The sequence below is a fragment of the Syngnathus scovelli genome, chromosome 4 (assembly GCF_024217435.2).
Source record: "Syngnathus scovelli strain Florida chromosome 4, RoL_Ssco_1.2, whole genome shotgun sequence".
In the NCBI taxonomy this organism is placed as follows: Eukaryota; Metazoa; Chordata; class Actinopteri; order Syngnathiformes; family Syngnathidae; genus Syngnathus; species Syngnathus scovelli.
The window spans coordinates 16,295,732-16,319,107 of record NC_090850.1 but is presented as its reverse complement, the minus strand read 5'-3'; the positions used below and the strand labels follow the sequence as shown (position 1 = coordinate 16,319,107).

Here is a 23,376-nt window from a genome sequence, read left to right as displayed (position 1 = left end):
CAAAAATAACGGTAAAATAGGAATATGCAAAAATAGCAGTTCGACTCAAAACAAAACTGTGTGTGTGTTGACTAATTCAGCTTCTCCAATGCATTTATCCAAGTTTTCGAATCAAATTCAAATACAAGCACTTGAAATTTATTTTCTGGTGAGACATATTTCAGCCCACAGAGGAGCCCGAGAATATTGCAAGAAATGTTTGTCTGACCTTGTGCTTGTCTTGCTCTCAGGAGTGTCAATGACATTGGAAGATCTCATTCCTTGTTTGTTTTCCAGCTTACAGTTCATCTCCGCCCCCAAGTTTTCCCATAGCCTTAAAAAATTACATATATGTGAGTGTATTTTCATGTCAGTATGCATATGTGCATGTTTTACTTTCCCAAGCACAACCTGCTAGCTCATGTGAAAGCAACATCCCTACAGATGAATAGCATTGAGGATCAGAGCCCCAAGGGCCAGTATACAAGTATAATATGCAAAGAGCTCCGCCCCCTCCCCCCCCTCTTCGACATGTTGTTTTAATTCATCCTTGCCTGTTTGTTATCTGCCTTGTTCCTCTCTCGGAATTAAAAGTCACATAAATATTTTGCTTTTGATCTTTTTTCCCCCTTATCTGCACCTTTGTGTATATTAAGAGATATTTTCCTTTTGGTTATTCTAAGAAAATTCAATGTGGAGTATTACTCCCATTTGCCTTTGAGTAAATTCCTTATGTGGCGTTCTTGTGCATTTTTGAGGCATGGCGAAATTCCCGTGAAGTCTGAGGGTGGCCCTCATATCTGGATTGTGGAGTTTTCACGAGATGTGAATTCTATAGACATTCATTTTGAAAATTGTCACATTTTGTGATTTCACGAGTGTATCACTAGCGACTTGTGCACTGCTCATCTCCAGGCCACTTTGAAGCCGCGTGCGTTTTTGCAATCACTCTTTTTAATAAATCCAAGACAAGCTATTTAATCAGAACACCGTGCTCATAACGGAATTCCTAGTTGCAAATTGAAAGTTGAATAGGTTGCCTAGCAACGCATTTAATAAACCCCAAAAATCTACAACTCACAGCCACCTTCTTCTATGAGTGCAGTAGAATGTCACTGTTATGGTATCTTAATTTAAACCCCTGAGTCACGTACAACATATTTTAAGTAATTTATTATTCATGACTTGCATTAATACACAAAGGCACTAAATTGGATTTATATACTTGCGTGTACCTGCAGTGAAAATCCAAACCATACCATGCATGCATAAGCATCTCATTTGTCCACATTTGTGCATTGAGATCCACACACATGCAGACTATTCTCCGGCCTCTTATCACGCAAAGCAAGTGTTTTTACCGAGGGACAAACACACAGACACCAAATCGTGCAGCAGAGCATCTCGATCCGTCTCGCTCGTTTTTTGTCTCTCCAGCTCCCAAAACCCGCAGAGACCAATAAGCTCCACGCAGGCGGAGGGAAAATAGGAAGTAGACCTCCACAGATAGTGACGCAGGGATTCTTTGCAGTCCTGCTAAGTCAGCTTTGCCTCCAGTGGAATTCTGGCTGGAAGAAGACATAGCACCAGAGTAGGTGTAACTAATTAGGTAAATACCAGAATTGACACAACCCCATTAATTCCCCGAAGAAAGGACGCTAAATAATTTACAATGTGATTATTTCCAACCCTGTCTGGCCTTTTTCCTTTCAAGGGTTTCTCTGCTTTCTTTCATAAAACCTTGCGTGCTACATCTCAATTTAAACAAGCGTTTCCCCCTTCTTCATTTAGCCGAGACAACCATTTTGTTTATTATAAATCTCATGGTTCACCACCAAACAGAAATCCTGAAATAATGATGAGCTTGTCTTAATTTACTCACAAACTGACTTACTCAGTGTGGAATCTGGGCTATTGAATATAAAGGTGATGAAGATGCAGGAAGCAATGGCTTATTCTAAAGTAGTAGTTTGTACCTAATGGCCATCTTGCCATGCCAGTGTTAAGATGAATATTTACTTTGCTTGCTTTATGTTCCTGGCCTTGCTCATGTAGCAAATGTTGAACCTCTACGCTGTAGGCCTCACTTATGAATGCTGCTTTTTACAAAACAGGGCTTAAATGATACATATACAACTGTCATGTTTGTTGTTGTTGCGACGTATCATATCATGGTGCGTGTTATTTTCAGGGAATTACGGTGTCTATATTTTCTCCTCTACAGACTAAAAAAGAGAAAGGGGGAAAAACCCACACCTGCTTTATTTTGTCTTTGTCAATGCACGTAATCAAGCGTGATGTAATCCAAAATATGAATCAAAAAATATCAATCACAATAACAAAAACATTTTACCAACAAGAAAACAAAAGAGACTGAAGATTTCTTTAAAGCATTGAAAACAGCAGTGTGGCACTTAAGACAATAAAAACAATAGCCTTTCGTTTTTGTTTTGATGCTCTTACACAGACAAATAGCCGAAAGTAAATATTGCTTTGCAATAAAAGAAACATTATTGTTGGATGAAATTGATTGAACTGTCGAGGACAAATAACTTTATTGAGGAGAAGATTAGAGACGAAGAAAATGACACGAAGCAGAAAATGATGAAACTGTGTGACTTTCACCTTCCGAGTGTGTGTGTGTGTGTCAGCAAGTTTATTGTGAGCCAGTACGAACCCGAGCTGCAGTTTATACCAGACAATAACCACAAAACCTCAGCCGTGTGCATGCAGACTTCTAACAAAATTATAGCAATGAGTGCTTACTATGGCTAAACCTGACATGTTGTTCACATTGCTGACTCAGTGGATTTCAAATCATTTCATGTTTACTTAGCCTTGACTGAAAAGTATCTTTGGTTTTTGTTGTTGTTGTTTTCTTGCTGCAGTACATTTAAGGAAAAGCCAGTGTGTGTCTTTCTGTGTCGACTTTATGCTCTATCAAATTTACAGGTTGACTTTTCAAGAATGCAACTCGTACGCTTTTTCTTTTAGCTCACCCCAAGGGGAAGTTAAATATTGAGCAAACTGCTTATTTTTTCTTTTTTTTCTCTTCTTTTAGCGAATGCATTGCCAAGACAGTGAGGCATCGATGACTTTCATTGGCACATCTTTTCCACTTTGATGGTTTTGTGTATTTGAGTGTGTTTCCCCTTCATTGACTCAGAACACCGCTGCTCTAGCGAGAAAATCTAAAGCCAAGAGGTTTTGACAGGATCATCTGCAGGAGAGACTGAAGGGAAAACGTTTCCAACACACTTCATAGAATGATGATGTAAGCGGCGTCCTATGACCACAATTATACAAAACCAAACTTTTGTTTAGTTATCACCTTAAACTTTCCCACTCATCTTCACAGCAATTTTGTTGCAACTGGCAATTTGCTGTGAATATGAAAGTGAAGGTTTAAGACTTCAGTGAAAACCCCAAGTAGAAAACAACAATTCAAACTCTCAACAATATGATAACCACTAGGGCAGGCACTGTTGAATATTTTTAGAATCAAGTATTCTCTCATGGATGGATGGATGGATGGATTCATTAAAAATAGGTAACACAAACAGAAGGGTCTTCAAAATATCAAAATCCATCTTTTTTAAAAGTCAAGCAAAGTATAAAAACTCCACTCTTTGTGAGGTAATATGGAGCAGAAAGTTGTTCCACAGTTAGAGGGCAGGAATAAGCCTGTTTTACAGTGAGATCTAGCAAATTAGCCGCATCAGAGCCGTAGAAAGTCCAGCCTTAAACCAGTGCAAAAGGCGCCGACATGTCTGGTGCTTTTTTCAAAAGAGGGCAGAAGAAGTGAGGATCATACTCCTGACCGCGCACCCTCGTATATTCACACGGCATCAACCCAGCTTTGACTTAGGAATGGCTTGAGCTTCCATTCCATGTCTGTGCTGTTTATACAGAACAGTGACCCAGAAAAACGGTGGATAAAATCTCATTTGAACAGTCTGTGTAAATGGCACTTTAGGGAAAGCTCTGTCTCCACTGTGTTGTAATCTGGACCTCAGCACCTCTAAGAGTATCAAAGTTCAGATAGCTTGAATTAGCATCCACGAGTGATATAAGATGAGTCTCTTTACTGTCTGTAGCTCCGCCCCCAAGTTGTCAAGGTAGCGTAAGCAGTTTTCTTGTTCATCCTGCAGTTGAAGCTGTAAAGGTGATCAGTTAGTCCCTTTTGGATTGGATTAAGTGTTGTACTTTTATACTATTAATCAACCTTTGGCTGTGTATTTGAAGTGTGCACTTAATGTTCTGAAACTGAGATGTGTATGCAAATGTGTGTTCCTGCAAACGAGTGGCGGGAAGAATGGTTAAAAGTGAGTTCCGACTTCTGTACGAAAATTATTTTATAAAGAGCTATTGATTGACTGACAATGTTTAAACGAGTTGTGTGATTATAGCTGTCCGCAATAATGCCTTTTCCCGATGACGACTGGCTAATTAGAGCTGTGAATCTCCCCATTTAGGTTGTAATTCAAAAGATAGTCAACAACAAAAGCAAGAGACATGTAACCACAAAACTCACAGTGATTAGCTCTTGTTTTCACAAACAATCTCTTCTGTTTCCACAGTAAGAGTATGCATCTAATTGACACTTTGGCAGCCAGAGTAGAACCTCATTATGAACACAATTGTGATGGAGTATGCCTTCACAGAGGTTGCGTCTGCCAAAGATACAGGTTATTGTGGACCTGCAGTATACAGTTAATTTCACCGCAATACTTTGTCATTAAGATTGAATATACATTTTATTTTTTTATTTGTAATACCTGTCCATTTATGTTACGGGTTGGTGTACGTGCTGCGGAGGGTGATTACGAAGTCACATCAGTGGCCACTATTGCCGATTAACGCGTATCCTCTTTTATGATACTTCTGACTTTAAGGAGAGCCAGAATGTCCATCGCAGTCTCATGCTGTGTTCACCACTCATTTTCTGGACTCATGTCATCAATTAAAGATGCTATAAGATCAATTTGACATCAGTTATTAACTCATTCACTGCCATTGACAACTATAGATGTAAAAATTTAATTGTTAACTGGGCTGGTAGTGAATGAGGTAAAAAAAAAAATGCATTGGAAAAATTATACGGTTTACATGCTTCACATTCGATGTAAAGTTTAAAGTAGACTTCTGTTTAAGTGCATGTTGAAAGCTTCGCCACAATCCAATGATGATGTAAGATGAAATAGTCTCATTGGTTGCGCAAGTATCACTCCCAAGCTTCTACTCAAAGACAACTGGCTGAAAGTTGAAAGAAGAATATTTCTCATCTATTCTCTGACTCAATTCTCTTGATAACACCCCACAGCTAAAGTCTGACTCTGCTGCCTCACTCTGAGGTTTAAATATGTTTCCCTGGGCCTCCCTTGGTGCAGCCGTTGACAAATAACCGCATGTACCTCACCATTTTGGCTCAGGCGTGTAGGTTATTGTAACTGCGTGACCCCTTAAATGGTTAACCTGCTCACTCAATGGAGGTCCCGCACTCCCACTTGGCCATCACGCCATAAGACCGCCCACAGCTCGACCATCGGCGGAATGACTGCAGCTCCCAATGCACCAAACAAACAAGTGAGCTCTGTTTTGCTGAAACTGGTGAAGCGCATACAAATAATGGATTTATGACGTTAGGCTATAAAAAATCAAGAGACAATAATATCTTCAGTGAAAAGCACATCCATCACTGTTTAAAAAACAAAACTCAAAGCATTTTGTGAATTTCTTTGTTTTCTTCACTGTTGTAGCAGTGGTGGCCACTGTTCACTTTAAAATAATTGTTTTTCTTCAAGTTGTGTTTGTATTTTGTGTTTGCACTTTGTTTTTCAGCATCCAAGTACATTCCCATTCATCATAGAAAATATAAAGCATTGAAATTGCAGGTTGTTGGCGGATTGATTACAGAGTGATGCCTTTCTCAGAAAGTAAGAATGAAGAAAAATGAAGCTTGTATTTTCTCCTGCTGACGCAGAAACACAGAGATACAAATGGTGCTATCACGCAATCACACGCAATTCTCACCCGCGCACGTCCCGGCTTCATACTTAATTGCTTCTTTGATCATGTCTTTTTTTTTTTTTCTTTTCAAACACTCGCAGACGCACAGGCTCACACACACGTACACGTCATCCATCTCACCTATCGCTGCTATTGTCCGTCCGAGACGTTTTTTTTGACAGTCATTGGGATTTATTCTGGACATTGTCTCAATACTTCCCATGAGAGTGTGCGAAATGATACACGTCTCATCTCTTCCTTCCTTAGTTGCCATGGTGACGGTAACTGGGTATGTCTTCTATCTTGAAACATAATTTTGCATCAAACAAATAGTAATAAGCCACATAGTTTGCTCTTTTTTGAGGGAAAATTGGATCCGTGAGTTCAACCAGGTTGAAAAAGTTTTCACCAAAACATGCTCTATTATTGCACTGCCAAAGTCCTGGCGAGGATTCAATTTAACTACAGCCCTGTTTACTTCCACTTGTTTGACATTGGGTCGGCAGGGAGCTCTACTGATGGCAATGGCTAGAAAGACAGACAGAGAGGGTGTGGTATTTGTTCCTGGTAGGATAAATATAGGAGGTGAGTGGGTGGCTTAAAAACACGCTAACACTCGAGCGGGATAAGAAGGGATGCAGTGCAACAGAAATAATCACACCGAAAGAGAGCGGAGAACAATGTGATATTACAATAACAGTAAAGAAGCCAGGTTGAAAAGCCTAATGACATTTAGGGAGGGATTTAGTCGTGCTAATCCTGAAACAACTTTGGTAAAAAGAGAGCCACGGGGTGACATGTCGAGTGGAGGACAGAGGTAGATGATGCCTGTTTAAAGAGGAGGAGGAGGAGATGCTGGTAATCCTAATGACACCACATGAGGGAAGGACATACAGTAGATGAATGGCCAGATAGACGGCAGAAATGCACAGTTTGTGAGATTATACAAATAGAAGGATGGGAAAAGAACAAAAAAAAAGATGTCATACAAAAGAGCCCCTTCTCTTTTATAGCTTCCCTTGAATGGCTGCAGCCAATAGTTCACTGCAGCTTAACTTGGAAAGATGCGTTTGATTTGTGGCCTAGCGTGCCGTGGAACGAGGTGGACATCGACTGATTTATGAACCGGGGACCTTCTGGTCGAGTTCTACTTCAGTGCACCACCTCTTTGCTCACTGAGACTTTCACAAGCATATATACATAGAGACGCCTCTCCATTAATGAGCGAGACTTTAGAACTTTATAGCCAGAAATGATTGCATTTTGTTCCCTGTATAAGGAATCCAGTGATATACATTGGTGCTCTGTGTTAGATAAGACATTAAAGTACATTAAATAGGCCATAGAAAAATACAAATCCCACAAGATATAAATCAAAGGCAACATGATTTAGTGTGGCGATTTAATGAAGACTGACACAGTGGGACTGTTTGCACATGTTAGAATTGCGTGCATCTGTGTGGATTCACACGTGTCTGTTCTACTACTGTAAACATGTATGTCAAATCACATCACAACACGTCAACATACTCTGTCTTAATAGTTGACATGTTTCTGCTCCAGTAAAGAAGGCGAGGGAACGTGCTTGTGGATATTTGCCTTCATCATTTCATTCTCAGGCCGTTGAAACGACCACAATTGGACAATTGGAGACATTTTTCTCTCCTCAAAGTAGGCATCATGCTTTCATGCAACAAGGCTTGTTGCAAGTTGCTGTGGAAAACCCAGTTATTTATGCTCCATATTGTGAAGGCATGCTCCAACCATGAATGGAACAGTAACAATTTTTTTGCCTCCAACAGTAAAAACATTTTTTTTGTAAACAACTTCATGTCTGTGAAGGGAATAAATCATCAATTAAAATTAAATGTACTATTTATTGCAGCTTATTATTGTAACTTAGCTTGCTGCATTTCTCTGGTGGCTGGTTTCAGTATAGATTCGCTTCATTTATTGTAGAGTGCTTGTAACTTAAGTCATGATATAGCAGGCACTCCACTGTGTTCACCACTGACATGCGCTAAATGTAGTGGATATAGTTAATGAGCATGAATGTAAAAAGTGTACAAATTGGTCGACCAGCATCCTGGAATTGTGTTTTTTTTTGGGGGCCCTTTGAGCTTCTGTTGCAGGCTATCTTACATTAGAACAAATGAACGGTTGAGTGTTTCATTCTTTCCCTTATCCATGTGCAGTTTCAAAAAGCCTCTCGCTCACCCGGACAAAGTACATTGCTGTTAATTGAGCCAAGCATATGGTTTTTCAGCCATCACATTAGAGAGGCTACAGTGCACAAAACATTTCTAAGCATGAAAAAATGAGTTGGGTTGAACTCACCAAAGCAAAACAGTATTTTATTGCACTCTTCCAAGTAAGTTGCTCCAATATGTTATGTGATGTGATGCAAATATCTGCTAAGTCCTACTCATCCCATCTGTTCAATGTTGGGATCTGGCAGCGGAAAAGAGTGAGGACAGAAGAGGGAGACAACTGGAGATTTAATGAAAGACATACATAACGAGTGCTGTGAGGGAGAGGTGAATTGGGTTGGAAAGACGGCGGAGAACAATCTGAAATGAATCTGGACACTCCAGATGGTTTGATGTTTGTTTGTGTGCGCATGTATGGCTCTAGCACGTGTTTTGTTATTGTACTTGCTGCCAGCGTGTAGTTATGTGCGGTTTGGGCTGCTTCGGGCAAGTGGAAACATCTGGTACACCTGCAAGGAACAAGTTTTCAAAAAACAACAACAACAAAATTGAAAAATCAGACATGGCTTGTAAATGTTTGGGTGACTGGAGCTTGTCCTTGTAGACATGAGCTGGTTTTCTCAACAATAAAAGCTTAATGAATCAATCTGACAAAGAACTACTGCTGACTTTCACGTTAGAAACACATTGATGTATGTTTCTACGTTCTAGCGATGTCAGGATAAAAAATGTACAAAGTCTTTCTTAAGGGGAGCAGCAGGAAATGAAAGATGAAGGCAAACGGGGATAAATGATCATACTTTGTAAATGCTGGCAAAATATTGGTCATAGAACACATCCTGATGTCTTAATTGGGTTCCTGTTATTTGTTGTTTTGGCCCTTTGCATGTGTTTGCACTGCTCATTTATTCCTTTGCAGCAATGTGCTGAAACCTGGACTTGCAGAGTCTTTTCCCGAACGTTGCATAATTCACTTGTCAATTAACTTGACAGATTAGCTTTCATCAGGCCTGAATTTCTCAAGAATAATCACATGCATAGGCACCTTATTACTGTACTTTCTTACAAATTAAATGCCTTTCATTCATTGCACACTTACTGCACTGGACGATGTATCTTCAAAATCCCACGGCATTGCTTTCAGGCCACATTTGATTATATAAAACCTCTAATTGACCCTCATACGTATATGCAAAAGCACGGCTGTTGCCCCGCGGCAGTCGAAAAAGCCCCAATAGTCCAACCTAATATAATGTAGATACCGTCTGTTGGTAAAGTCCTTCCATCCATCAATGAATTTTCCAAACCATCTATTGTCTTCAGGGTTGCGGGGCAGCTGGGTTCCATCTTGCGTGACTTAACACACTCACATTGACTAATTTCCACGAGGCCAATTTCAAGTCCGAGTCCAACGTTTGTATCCCCCCCAGTGGCGACAATCATTGTGCCATGTACACGGGAAAAAAGGAACGATTTGCAGCTCCCAGCTGATGAAAAGCCACTGAATGAACCCTAAATGCTCGGAAATCAGGGCTAATTGTATGATTTCTTTGCGGCTGGTGTCTGCTTTTATAGCGCTGCATATTCTTTGAATTTATGGATTTTACGAACAATGGTGCTTTGAATGACGGAGATTTACTAGTTTTCCCAGGAATGTTTGCTTATCTTAAATTTGATGTACTACTAGCACTGTATGGTGGCCCGGTGTAGGTAGCAGACATTTGAACACAAATGTTGGAGCAACACATGAAGACAGTTAATATAACAATACTCAAAGTATATATTTTTTTAATTCTCTGGGAAGAACAGCAATAATATTGTCTTACAGAGTAATTGTGACAGTCTGCATTATACTACTGCCTGGTAGCCAAGGCGTTTATACCAAAAGGAGCAACACAATGTCCGATTAATTGAAGAAAAAAGGATAAAAGATGTTATTCTTTGTTCTATTTAATTGTCATTAGCATAGGTTTTTATCAGGTGAAATTATTTGGGGGAGTGGAATGAATTAAACTCAACACAAGGTAATAAGAAGATAGAAGAAACTTGAAGAACACATTTTTTTCTGATTTCCGAAAATCTTTGAAGAATGTGGCTTTGACTGTATCTGTGTGAACTGTGAAACAATTGAAATCCCATTTGAATACCAAAAGCTACAAACGTCCTGATTTTGTGTGTTCTTTTTTTCCCTTTAGCCGAATCATGTGGCGGTGTAATCCAAGGCCTGAACGGAACGATAGAATCGCCTGGTTTCCCCCACGGCTATCCCAACTATGCCAACTGTACATGGCTGATAATAACAGGGGAGCGAAACAGGATCCAGCTCACCTTCGTCACGCTTGCACTAGAGGAAGACTTTGATATGGTGTCTGTATATGATGGACAACCTTCGCCTGGGAACTTAAAAATGAGGTAAGAATATCTGATTCTTTTTGTGGTGATCTTTTCTGTTGATGCTGTCACTCTAACTTGATTAAAGGTGTCAACTCATGGAATAAGACACATTTTCTGTTACACACGATCTCCTTTTGAAGCTGAATGGAGACGGACAAAGTTTACTTAAATACAAGATTAGCAATAAATGTGCATTGATTTGATTGGTTCAAATCATTAATGACATTAGTTAAATATTGCTTGAATTGATTTGCAGTTTCAAATATATGCACACACTGTTGTCTTGGTACTGTATATAACTTATCTGAGTTGAAAGCTTTTCAAGATGTGTGCTATCAATTAGCCTTTTTCTGTCTTTGACTTGTAATCAAACATTTGAGATAAAGGTTCTGATATGGACTTTGCTGAACACACCCCTGTGAAATGCTAATTAATACATTGTAGCGTTTGTTGATGCTAACTAACAAATTCAAATACCATAGATGATTACAAACATATTTGAACACACACGGTGGCGCAACATGTAGACAGACAATGTAAAAATACTCTCAAGCACATTTTCTTGAAAAATGACCAGTACCTCTATAGTGTAGCGAACTTTTGCCTGGTACGCAACATGGTTTTTCAAATCTCAAAACATTTTTTTTGTGACAAAACAAAATCAGGGCATGAACAGTAATTTGTAAGCTTTAAATTGGACTTTTTCTGTATGCAAGATAAACTCGATACACCAATGTTGTCATCATTAAGATGATCAGGCCAGAATGCCAACCAAGTTAAAAGGCATTGCTGAACCGGCAGCGTCGGTATTTGGTTGATTTGTTGCAGTGCAGTAAGGGTCGTTACAACAGCGTCCACAGAGTTGGCTTGGTGTTGGGAGCTTTATTCATCACAGAGTTTGTGTGTAGGAGGGATGAGCTGGGAAGGCACACACTGCTGTGTTTGAGCTTGCCGGTGCAGTTTTGGATAACAGTGTTATTTTTTTGTTAAAACGTTATATCCAGCAGCTTTATTATGTCTCTGAGTGAGAAGAATACCTATTTAGTGGTTTGCCCAGAGGAGGAAAAAAGGACTGCTGACTTTACTGAGCTTCTAGAAAATACATTTATTTATCCACACAGAGTATATCGGCTGGCTAATAATTCAAATGATGATGATAGTGTAGCTATGCTTTGCTCGCTCACCAAGATATTCTAGCAATGCTCTTTAGACCCTCTTATCAAACAAGGAGACCTTTTTACTACATGCAGTTAAAACGTAGGTTTATGTTAAAAAAATAAACTTCATTATGAGTCAGTGAAACAGTGTAATCTATATTTATCTGTGAGGGGGAAAAAAAAGACCATACTGGGCTTTCTGGCAAACAGAGTTGCCTCATCCACTTCTACTTGACAAGTAGATTGCTTTTGAGATAAAAACGTGTGCATTTTCATTTTTGTGCCCGTGCAAGTTGACTAAATTTTAGATTCACTTAATGCAGGTCTAAGTTGTGGCGTGGGTGGTTAGTGTTAGTGTTGTTTATGACACATATCATCGTGGTTCATTTATACATATGACAACAGCATGGAACAAATCCCCCTGATTCATTGTAGAAATGAATTAATTGAATTATAATTTAATACTATTATAGTAATGAAATATAAGAACTAAAAAAAAAAATCACAAATGCGTGCGTGCGTGTGTACTTGTGTGTCACGAAGCTTGTTGGCACAATCATTACCCCACTTGCAGTCCCCACACAAGGTGAGTTGACAGCTGTGCCAACAGCCTCCAGTGAAGTCCAGCTGTGTCGAGACAACAAGAGAGTGAAGTGTACCAGCAGCTCACTTGTGCTTGGCCCTTCGGAACAATTTTCAAATCCCTCACAGCTGATGCTCTTTGACTCCACTTTTTTTTTTTCCTCTCGACTCACTGAACCCAGCAATTTCATTCTAATCATGATGATTATTATTATAATTACCCGTGATGATTATTTTTACATGTCAAGATGGGTGTAAGGTACTTATGTGGGAGTCACAAGCAGAGTCCCAAGTTACCAAGCAAGTTCAAATTAACTTTAGCAATCCGGACGTCGAGTTTTAAAATCACAAATGTTTGTATGATTGTTTCTAGCTACATATGGCTGTGTGTGTGGGGGGAATAGTGGTGCTCTGTTGTGCAACTTCAAACCTGCCTTGTCGAAACACTGACATGAGCCCATTGCTTGTGGTCATTCGGAGTATAGCAATAGGAGCTTGAATTCCTTCCTTTGTTCTCAGAGAGGAGCTCGGCTCTATCTTTCTCTTGCAGACAGCCGTGCAACTGTCGTCAGACCTTACGTGGGGGAATTTTGCAATCTCGTAGGAAAGACGGGCTGACCTGACATCTGAGGCTTCTCCTCGGCGGCCCCAGCTGTGCATCAGCAGTAGTAAATCTCCTCCATCCTACTCACACTGATGAAAGATGGCAAGAGTGCGCACATCTTTATTTCCTATTTGTTTGTGAAACAGAATAGCCAAGATCCACCTTGTGCTTGCTGAACTTAAAAAGGACTATCGGGACTGTACCATTGAATTCCCAACAAACTTTTTTACCTCTGGATTGAGAAATGAAGAGTTGATGTAAAACTTTGATTTATTGGAACATGACGTGTAAGGATAGGTAGCGACACTTAAGAATATGCTGAGGGAGATGTTTCAAAGTTACTCTTCAATTGCTACTCTGTAGCTTGTCGCCACTAAAATCAAATGCATTTGAGTGAAATCCAGCTGACCGTAGACACTTTTTACTGCCGCCATCGCTCATGCTTACTCACTGTGAATTATTGAAAGGGCATCTTTAAGTGGGGACCCAAATTTTCCTCAGCTCTTTTTAAAATGTAGTTTATTGATAAAGAATGCATCTATATGCTATGCTAGTAAAATGTTTTAGGATATTGGTAATGATTTGATGACCTTGTCTTGTGCTAGAAAATCATGTTGTACTGCTACATTGACTTATGTAGAGAAAAATGCCAGATCACTAACTTCTGTGATCGATAAAGTTGTCCGGACACACTTGAGTTATATATTGCTGTGTGAATGCCTTCATATGACAGCAGTATGCTTGGTGGGGCTGTGAATGACTCTTCAGTAGTTTGGTTCCATAAAAACAAATGTTGATTTTCGTCCTGCCTTCTTTTTTGGGGGTCCTCTGGGAGTTTCTTTGTTTGGGGAAGACAGAACATAGCAAAGTTAAGACAGAGGTAGCGTGCACATGTGAGCAGAAATTGCTTCATTCTTCATTTCTGATTACAATCCCAAATTAACTTGTCAAAGATGTCACAACTTCAGAAGTATGTTTGCACAGTCAAACTTTCATCACTTCTTTCCTGTGAGTGCAGTGTAAAACCAATCCTGTCTTGTGAAAAATAGGCCAACACTAGATAACCAGGCAATGGAACTAATCCAAGACTACCGCAAGGGAAGCAAAGAGCGACACGAAGCGAGGGAGCGTGGGGAGGGCCGAAGGTAGGACGGTCGAGTTGAGGGGTTGAAGTAAAGAGGGAGGCACAGAACCGCGCCAACAAAGAGACCCGGGGCCAACGAAAGACTTAAACACACACATGCAAGCACGCACAAATACACAAGAAAGATGCTAAAGCTAGTCGAACTAAGTCTCTCTGTGGTTGGTAGGTCTGTCCGTCTGCCTGTATCGTATTGTGTTCTTGATAATTCTCTAAGCTGCTTCCACTTGTCACCAGCTCATCACAAAGTTCGAGATTTCCACATGATGTTAAGAGTTGAACAAGATGAGGGGGGTAAAGACATGAATGCTCCCTAATAGACATTTTGTATACATGTATTGTATGCACGTATATATGAATTATTTTCATGAGCTTAGTATCTTCCATAAGTACCCAAATTTAAACCCTTTATTTTAAATAGTAAGCACTCATAGGGATGCTGGTTTTGTGTGTGTGCGTGCGTGCATATGTACATGTTCTGGACGGGTGTTAGCAAGCAAGCTTAAGTCGATGTCTACTCGCATGAGTAACTCTCTTAACTAAATGCCATGTACCATAGCGTCGATGACAAGTATGCCGCAAAGTGTTAGGAAGCTGTAGACCATGCTAATATCGATGTGTGCAGGCATTTTTTGTTTTGAATGTACGTAAAAATAGGACAACTTGCAAGGAGGCTAAAATCACCATCATCATTTACTTGTGAATTGATCTAACCTAACTTTGGAGAAATGCACTAGCCTGATGACACACAATGGCGACGGCAGGAGTCTTTTTGAGGCCCTTCTAAAGATTGACTGATTCCATTCTTGTCAGTATTTAGGAACTGATATTTCAGGACCAAAATTAATGTTTACCCCTTACAAAAAGAACAAGATTGATCACAATTTCTAAACAGAGTAAATCCTAGCCTTTGACAATTGTTTGCCAAGAAGTTTTTTTCTGACTTTTTTAAGCTGGCATGCTTTTAGGTCCATCTTACAAACTCCAGGTGTGATATGTCCTGCTTCCAAGCTTCCTCCAAGCCAAGTACTGGCAGCAGTCCTGAGTAAATTTAATCTGCTCTAAAAGTGAATTGGATTATGATACCTTTCAGTCAACTCTTGTGAAACACCCAATGTACTTGTTATTAGGCAAATCATCCATGTGTACTAGCGTCAGTTGCCAGAATGTAATGTAAGAGTGAGATTTTTTTCTCCTTGACTGAAGAGTTGTTTAGGATGCAGCGTATAATGCACTTGCTTATTAATTTTTCAAGTGGACCTTCTAACGCCTAAAAAGTCTGACGTTATACTGAATGAAAGTGACAGAGAGGGTCACTGGGGGCTTTCTTGGAAGTGATTCAGCAGGAGTCTGCGGTAGGACTGATGAGTATATTTAGGTCAGCGGGCCTCCTACTGCACTAAACACCTGTTAATGCTAAGAGACAGCACCGAGGAGAGATATAATGGGAGAAAGCAGAGTTGGAGAAGCAAAGGTGAAAAGCAGCCGAGACACCATTTTGACACTTTTATAGAAAAACTAAGGCTGTGCTTCAGCTGAGATTTGCTTAACTTGTCTCAAGTTTGTCTTTTTGACACACATAATCCTTATTTTGATCCCTTAAATTGCTTATTCCACACTGCACACACCCTTGTACACACTTTTATTTATAAATGTGACAACTGGACAGGTATTTTAGTTTGTTAAGTCAAGTCAAGTCAAGTTTATCTATATAGCCCTAAATCACAAACAAGTCTCAAAGGGCTTCACATATACAAAAAATTTACAATTATTCTCAAACATCCCCTGATCTTAAACTCCCAATTGATTTGTTAAAATCAAATTAAATCAAGTCACCCTAAATTTTACTTACTCGCGTAGCATTGAATTTACTTTTGCTTTCTTACACTCTGTCAGGCCAACAAGAGTATACAGTTCTTCCTCAAAGATGCGCTCAGTCAAGAGAATGTACTTAGACACCTTTCTGCTTGGAATGTAAGTCCACTTACTTGGTTCTCTCTTTACAAAAAGAGTGTAGCTATGAGCTACTACCAAAAAAAAAAAAAAAAAAAGGACAAGGGGAAAGGAAGAGGAAACCGGATACTACACGAGTTACACCTTTGATGCTGCATGAAATGAGGTCTTTTCGACATCACACAGCCTGGCAGTTCATTTTGTTGCATTCAATATGCAGAACACCAATACAAACTGCACACAGGAAGGCTCACAGATAAATCGATGATGACATTATACACCTTTTTTTTTAAATTTCACCATCGTGCCAGGGGAGGAGTTTATAAGGCACAGTCAAATCGAGAGTGCAACCTGAATTCATCCTTATTTAATTCAATCTGCTAGGCATAGCAATTGATTTCTGCTTTGCATTTCAAAACTGTGTACATCATAAGACATAATGTGCACGGGCATTTAGATACCACGCCCCTGGCGCTCTTCTCCCCACTGCTTGACTGGCTGACTAACAGGCTGACAGAATGGCTGCCTATCATTTTTAGAACATCTGAGCCGGGATTTATCCGACCCCCACCTCCCACCTCCTTCCTTTGGGTGTTTGCTTGGTGTGAATATGAAATCACACCCTGAAAGTTCAGATATGTTTGTTTCAGCTACATCAAGGTGGAGGAAAAAGTGAGAAAACACTCCCAAAGACCGTCTTTTTAAAAAGAATTTATTGGAGGAAACACTTTATTGAACATGCGAAAATCAAAAGAAGTTATCTTCATTACTGTTACTTGCACTGGTAAATAACATTTCTTTTTATAACGTCCACTTGGAAAGTACTACTCAGCTGCCTGGTGAACCAAAATGAAAATGATATTTTCTTCTGTGAAATTGTGTCTCCTTAAAAGGAAATCTTAAAAGTTGTTCAGATGTTTTTAGTCATGAAAGGATTTTCTTCAAGTTGTTTTTTGAATAAGTATTGCATTACATTTTGACTACTGGAAACCATTATTTTCTTGACAACATTAATAATGATGTAGCATAACATTTTTTTTTAGTCTGTCGACAGAGACTATTATCAATAATGGCTTGTCAGTGAATCCATAAAGATGAGTGCAGGGTGTTATATTTGCACCAGCCATATCTCTCCCATTTGTCATTCTGCTATGTTATTTCTTTCTTTCTCATCACCCAAAAAGTGTGCAAACTCATGAGCACGTTTTCCGACAAACTCAGATAGCCTGTTTTTTTTTCCCCCCAGCATTTAATATGCAAATTGTATGAATGGTAGGCAACTGGCTTACAGTATGGTGGGTGTATTGAAATGTCAAATTTGGATGTGTAGGCTGTTTGTATTGTGAAAAATTGGAACGTTCGATTCCTTGCTTGACTTGTGTGCGAGTAGGTGTTGAGTTTTTATTTTTTAGAGGTTATTTAATGAGTTGTCCTTAAACAGATGTACATTTGATTGTCTCAGTACTTCCCCAATGTACTGTAGTGCATGGTAGCTCTATAAATGACTAACCCAAAGAGACTCACAAAATCAATGACAACACATTCTATTGTATGAATGGCAACTGGTGAATACACCGGTTAATTGTAGCTTCCAGATTTCATTGTTGTCACTTTGCTGGCGTAGATAACAACAAAGATACATTTACAATCAATAAATCACATTTTCAGACAAATTAGATGAAATTGGATAATCAGCTGCAACACCTCTCTGATGATCTCTCATGGCACACTCGTTTGCCACATCACTCTGAAATGATTATAGATGGCTGACAAATTCAATGGAGCGGTCAGGCTGATCTGTCACACGAAACACACCTACATTGAATATTTTAGGAAGGAGCATGAGAAATGCTCATTTTCCATTTGTTTTAATCAAAAATCGCTACATTGCAAAAAACTTCACCTCTGTAAGCAAAAGTTTATTTTATAGTCACATGCCAGCAAATATGAGGCTGCTGATATGGAGGAGGAGGAGGAAAGGAGAGATAAAAATGGAATGTGTTTTAAGTGTAGAGGTTGTGTGTTAGCTTGAAAACATAAAGCCGGGAAGATTGATGTGATCCTGTAAAGGTATTTACTACTAAAAGCAAATGGAGATTGGATGTTGGCAGGCAGAGGAGATGGCATCTTGAGCCTTCTCCTGGCAGGGTTACTGGCCCGGGCCATCAGACCTTTACAGCTGCCACTTTAGTGTTAATACAATCACTTCACTGGAGAGCCACTGCTGCACACCTCACATCCAAGAAACTCTAGTCCCGCTCCACTGGGCAATATATCAGATTCTTATGTGCAATCTTTGAATTGGAACACACACTGGAGAATAAAGCAATGTCCCAAAGAACAAGCTTTACGTCTTGCGCACACTCTCTCTCGCGAGAAAGTTTTATTGATCAAGAAATGTTTATAAAATGTTGATCAAAAACACATCACAATTCGAACAAAAGAAGTCATTTCAGTTTGTGTAGTTTTTTCTCAGGAGTAGGTAAATGATTTCACTGCAAGCGATGATGGTAAAAACTAAAATTAGTTTTTGTGGAAAATTTTCTTTATAATTTATTAGATTAAATGTCTTTAAATGTTGATGCTCCTTCCAAGGTAACAGCTTGAACAATTTTGAAAATATCAAAAGTGCATTTTGGACAACTTAATGCTTTCTTAAAAAGAAAAAATAACACTACATAAATATGAAAAATAGTCCATATTACAACAGCTGAATCTGTTTGCTGGGATGTCAAACAATTTATTACAAAGTCACTAAAAAATGCTGCCAAGAAGACCTAGCCACCTTTATGAGCCTTTTAATCCTAAAGAGGAGGCTGCCACATGTAGTCAAACAAACAGAGGGGGGGAACACCAGGAAAGAGTAGACACAAAGGTCAAGAGAAACACAGCATGGAATAATCCGGGGGTTGAACTGAGAGACAATGATTTGGTAAGTGCTGATTAACTTTTGAACAATGTTTGACAAATGTTCACAAATTAACGTTGAAGTGAAGTGGTTTTACGTGTGGTGTTTTGTGTATGCGTGTGTGGAAAGAGAGCGGGAGATACAGAGATGGTGAGGCAGAGAGACAGACATCAAAAAGTCGATACAGATGAGCGCAAGAGAAATTGAAAAATGGCTGATGGAACGAAGATAAAGTCCTATGTAGTGATGTAAAAAGTTAGAAAACCCAAGCCTGTTAATGGGATCATTAAAAGCAACAACTAAAATGTTTTTCATGCCCTGAAAATATTTTTATATTTATGTTCATCTAAGGCCAAAGTTATTATGACAGTTTGGACATGGCTTCCACTATTATCACTAGAAAAAGCTTCAACTCACCAAATAATTGTCACTTCTAGTCCTGAATTACATTGTCTACTCCTCTTTCAAATCTTTAACCATATAGTTATGTTTAAATGATGTTGGACGTACATCATCAGTTGCTGGGATTCCTGCCACTAAAATTCCTTTCAGTTTAATGTTTATTTCAGACTATGAAGACACCATCTGTATCTTCTATCTTTATGTACATCAACTCTTGCGCAATTATGTAATTTGTCAGTCAATAATCCTCCTGGACATTTTTAGGATATATAAAACAGACTTAATTGCGGTTGTTACCAACATGAATTAGCTCATAAATAAACTCTGAACTGCTGACTGAGCATGTGGATTTGTATTGTAACAATGCCAAATGAAAAACAATACAGAGACAGACAGGGGAGGGGTAGTGTTAGTATAATTGGAATCCTGCAGATTGAGCGCATTTGCTCATTTAGTAAGTACAAAATGAACCTTTTCTTGAAACTGAAGGCATTTTAATTGTAGTACCTGCAACCTTGAAGCTTATTGGATTCCCCATCTAAACCACTCTAACGGTGTGAATAACTACACTGCGGCCATTTAACGGAGTAATAACATTCAAAACGGGTACTTGGGATGTGCAGTCTTACTGGTGGTGTGGCTGCAACCTAAAGAACAAATGAGCCTTCCATTAAGGAAATGTCATACCTCCGGAAATAAAATCCCAGATAAATCTTAGCTTGATGACCAAAAATCCAGATGAAATGATATGTGTATATGTGTATATGTGTGTGTGTGTGTGTGTGTGTGTGTGTGTGTGCGTGTGTATATATATATATATATATATATATATATATATATATATATATATATACACACGCACACACACACACACACACACACACACACACACACACACACACACACACACACACACACATACACAAAAACACACACACACACACACCAATATATGACAACGTCTGTTCATTCGAATTGAAGCAAAGGTGCCAACATGTGCTTTTGTCATGTTTGTGACATGTAGACATGTGTGAATATGGTTAGGTGCATATGTGTTTCCAGAGTTTGCAAAGGTGCCCTTGCCTCACAGCCTTTAGGGGTATGCATCCGACTTTAAAGGCTTTCAATGTTCACACCTTGTCAGAAATCCGCACGGATGTTGCAGCGCATAGTCACTTACACGCATACAGCACACGCTCACACACCAATAGAGAGTTACCTGCATGAAGAGGACACGTGTCAGGGGATTCTAAGCTGCACCTGACACAGGGGACAGGCTGATGTGTGGGGGAAGAGGAGGGTAGAGGACCGAACATAGAGGGGAAGGGGTTCTCTCTCCTGATGCTCATTTCCTGCATCTAAAGCGTCCCTTCTATGGTGCTCTCTCAGAAGCAAAGAGAATTCATTTGAATGGTTTGTCAAATAATGCTTTTCCCCCCACGGTGGACTGGTGATGCTGTGACTGTGTATGTATGTGTGTGTGTGTGTGTGTGTGTGTGTGTGTGTGTGTGTGTGTGTGTGTGTGTGTGTGCTCTTGTGTATGTGGAAGGGAAGCATGCCCTACTTTAGCGCAGTCGTTCCTCTGTTGATATTGCCCATAGCACCGGATTATATGCTTTTCATTGTGGTCTGACACATAATCGCACGCACGCACGCACGCACGCACGCGCGCGCACGCACGCACGCACGCACGCACGCACGCACGCACGCACACACACACACACACACACTTACACTAATGCAGAAAAGCAGAGCAAAAGTATACGCATGAATCAGTGATGACAACCACGCGTAAACAATAAACAATAGTAACTATGAGTATAAAATGTCTTAAAGAGCAAAGTTAAGGACAATAAGGACACCATATTATGAGGGAAAAAGTTGCAATGATACTACAAATAAGTTATGAATGGACAGTGTCAATCACAATTGAGCATTGTTGTCCTTTTAAAGGCTTTGATATCAAATAAATTCAACACAGTATGTGCTGGTGTGCCTTCACAAGAGCAATTTTTAGTTGGTTTTTAATGCCTAAAACTTTTTCCTACTTTTTTTGCACAGGACATTTGGGAGACAACTTCTGTTTACATTCTCGGCATTCATCCACACGTGCAGCATCATTGCATGCGTGTTGACTTTTGCCAAGTGATTATCCAGTTATGCAGGATTTTAAAATGTAGGCCTTATTAATTTGTACCGAATTAATTAACTAGATCACTTTGGGTCGTGGGTACACATTGATGCGATTCATTTAAATGTAATGAAAAACAGAACATTGCACAGCTGCCCTGCCTCGGATAGATTTGTAGGTCTTTGCAGTTTCTGCCAAGTTTGTGCCTAGAGGACCGCAAAGCAGCATAGAGAGGGGAAAAAGAGATTTTTGCAGTGCGGATAGGTGAGTCTCACATGGTTAACATTGCAGTTTTCTTTGATTACAATCGAAGCTTGCCAGTTTGACAGCTGCATCGGGCTGGGTCCCTGTAGATTTTATTTCTTGGTCAAGGTTTGACGCATTTAACAATGTGTTCGACAATTATAGTTGTGTGCATACTTGTGTGAAGGTTGTTTATCTATCAGCACTTTGATGGATGTTTCTTTCGCTCAGATAGAGCGAATAACTAGGATAATGGACACAAGTGAAATGAAGGTTCAATGTTTGTGAAGAATTGTGTTTCTATATCTACATTGTGTGAAAAAAAAGATAGAGCGAATAATTAGGATAATGGACAGAAGGGAAATGAAGGTTCAATGTTTGTGAAGAAATGTGCTTCTATATCTGCAATGTGTGAAAAAAAATTAAAAAATGAATGCAGGCTATGTTTACTTAAACTTTACCTTCACATACTTGATTGATAGGGTGTGTCTGTGTGTGTGAGATTCTGTTGCGACACACACGTTTCCTCCTAAAATGTGTGATGAAACCTCGTCCGTTAGAGATGACGTTGAATATGTGGATACTCATCTTTGATTTTGATCTTACAAAACCACAAGATTTGTCTTTTGACAAGAAATATCAAAGCAAACTTGGGCTTTGTTCTCAATAAATATACCTTAAAAATAGTGTCAGAGAAAAACAAGCACAAGCCACAGTCTATATCTGGAACACACTTTTTATGTTTGATTCTTGTTTTGAGTTTTTGAATGAAACTAAATATATTTGACAAGTTAAATTAATATATTGTCCTTAAATGTAATTTTCAAGTCATTATACTCAAGAACAGTCAGTAAAGAAATTTGTATTGTTTCACCTGGCTGTTGAGTAAAACATACCTACAGAGGTTTAATTCTTATTTGGCACCCTGCATCAGTCAATTAACATGATTTAAATATGTTAAGTGAGGCTGAACCTAGACAAGCTAAACAGAGAAAATATAAATAATTTTGTTGAAGTGTTAAAGAAATAATTTGGAAGGCATTTAAAAACAGTTGTTACAATCATAAAATACAATTGATATAATACTGCGTCAGGAAGCAGCATCATTTTCCCTCGTTGTTGAGGTGTGAATTAAAAGACAAGGACATACATTCAAAGTGAATTCCAAACATGAAGCACTCAACCAATGAACGAATTTAATTGAAACTGTAATCTGTTTTGTAGACCTTCATATTATTTATTGGCATCAAACTTCGGGGAATTTGCATGGGAAAAGCAGCAAGTCAGACATGAGCTCAACCGTATTAAACATTTAACACCTGCTGAACAAGCTCTTGACACACGATTTGCGCTGCTGTGTTTGTTAAGGACACTGGGGGATGGCACAGTTCTATACCTTTCATAAACGTCAAGAGTGTACGGCACTTAACTCATTCCAACCTTGAAGCGGAGCTACAATGCTGATCTGTGATCTGGTGTACTTTTCCCACTCCCTCTGTTATCTAGCTCACTTACATAATCACCCAAGGAAAAATAGGTATAATTTTTCTTGGAATAACACGTTAAAACATTTGAAATACCTTTGTTATAAAATTCAAATTGAGGTTGGCTTCGGGCTAGCCTAGCCAACTCTTTGTAGTCTACGTTCAAAAGTCTCATGTGT

At 39.2% G+C, this 23,376-nt stretch overlaps 1 protein-coding gene across 3 annotated transcripts in view; it reads left to right on the top strand.

Annotated features, from left to right (window-relative positions):
• csmd1a (CUB and Sushi multiple domains 1a) overlaps positions 1–23,376 on the top strand; it is a 286,478-nt gene that overhangs the window by 86,764 nt on the left and 176,338 nt on the right. For all 3 annotated transcript variants that reach the window (XM_049718437.2, XM_049718434.2, XM_049718435.1), the window contains one exon: positions 10,394–10,610. In XM_049718437.2, the coding sequence (XP_049574394.1) occupies positions 10,394–10,610 (217 nt within the window). The remainder of the gene's footprint in view (positions 1–10,393; positions 10,611–23,376) is intronic.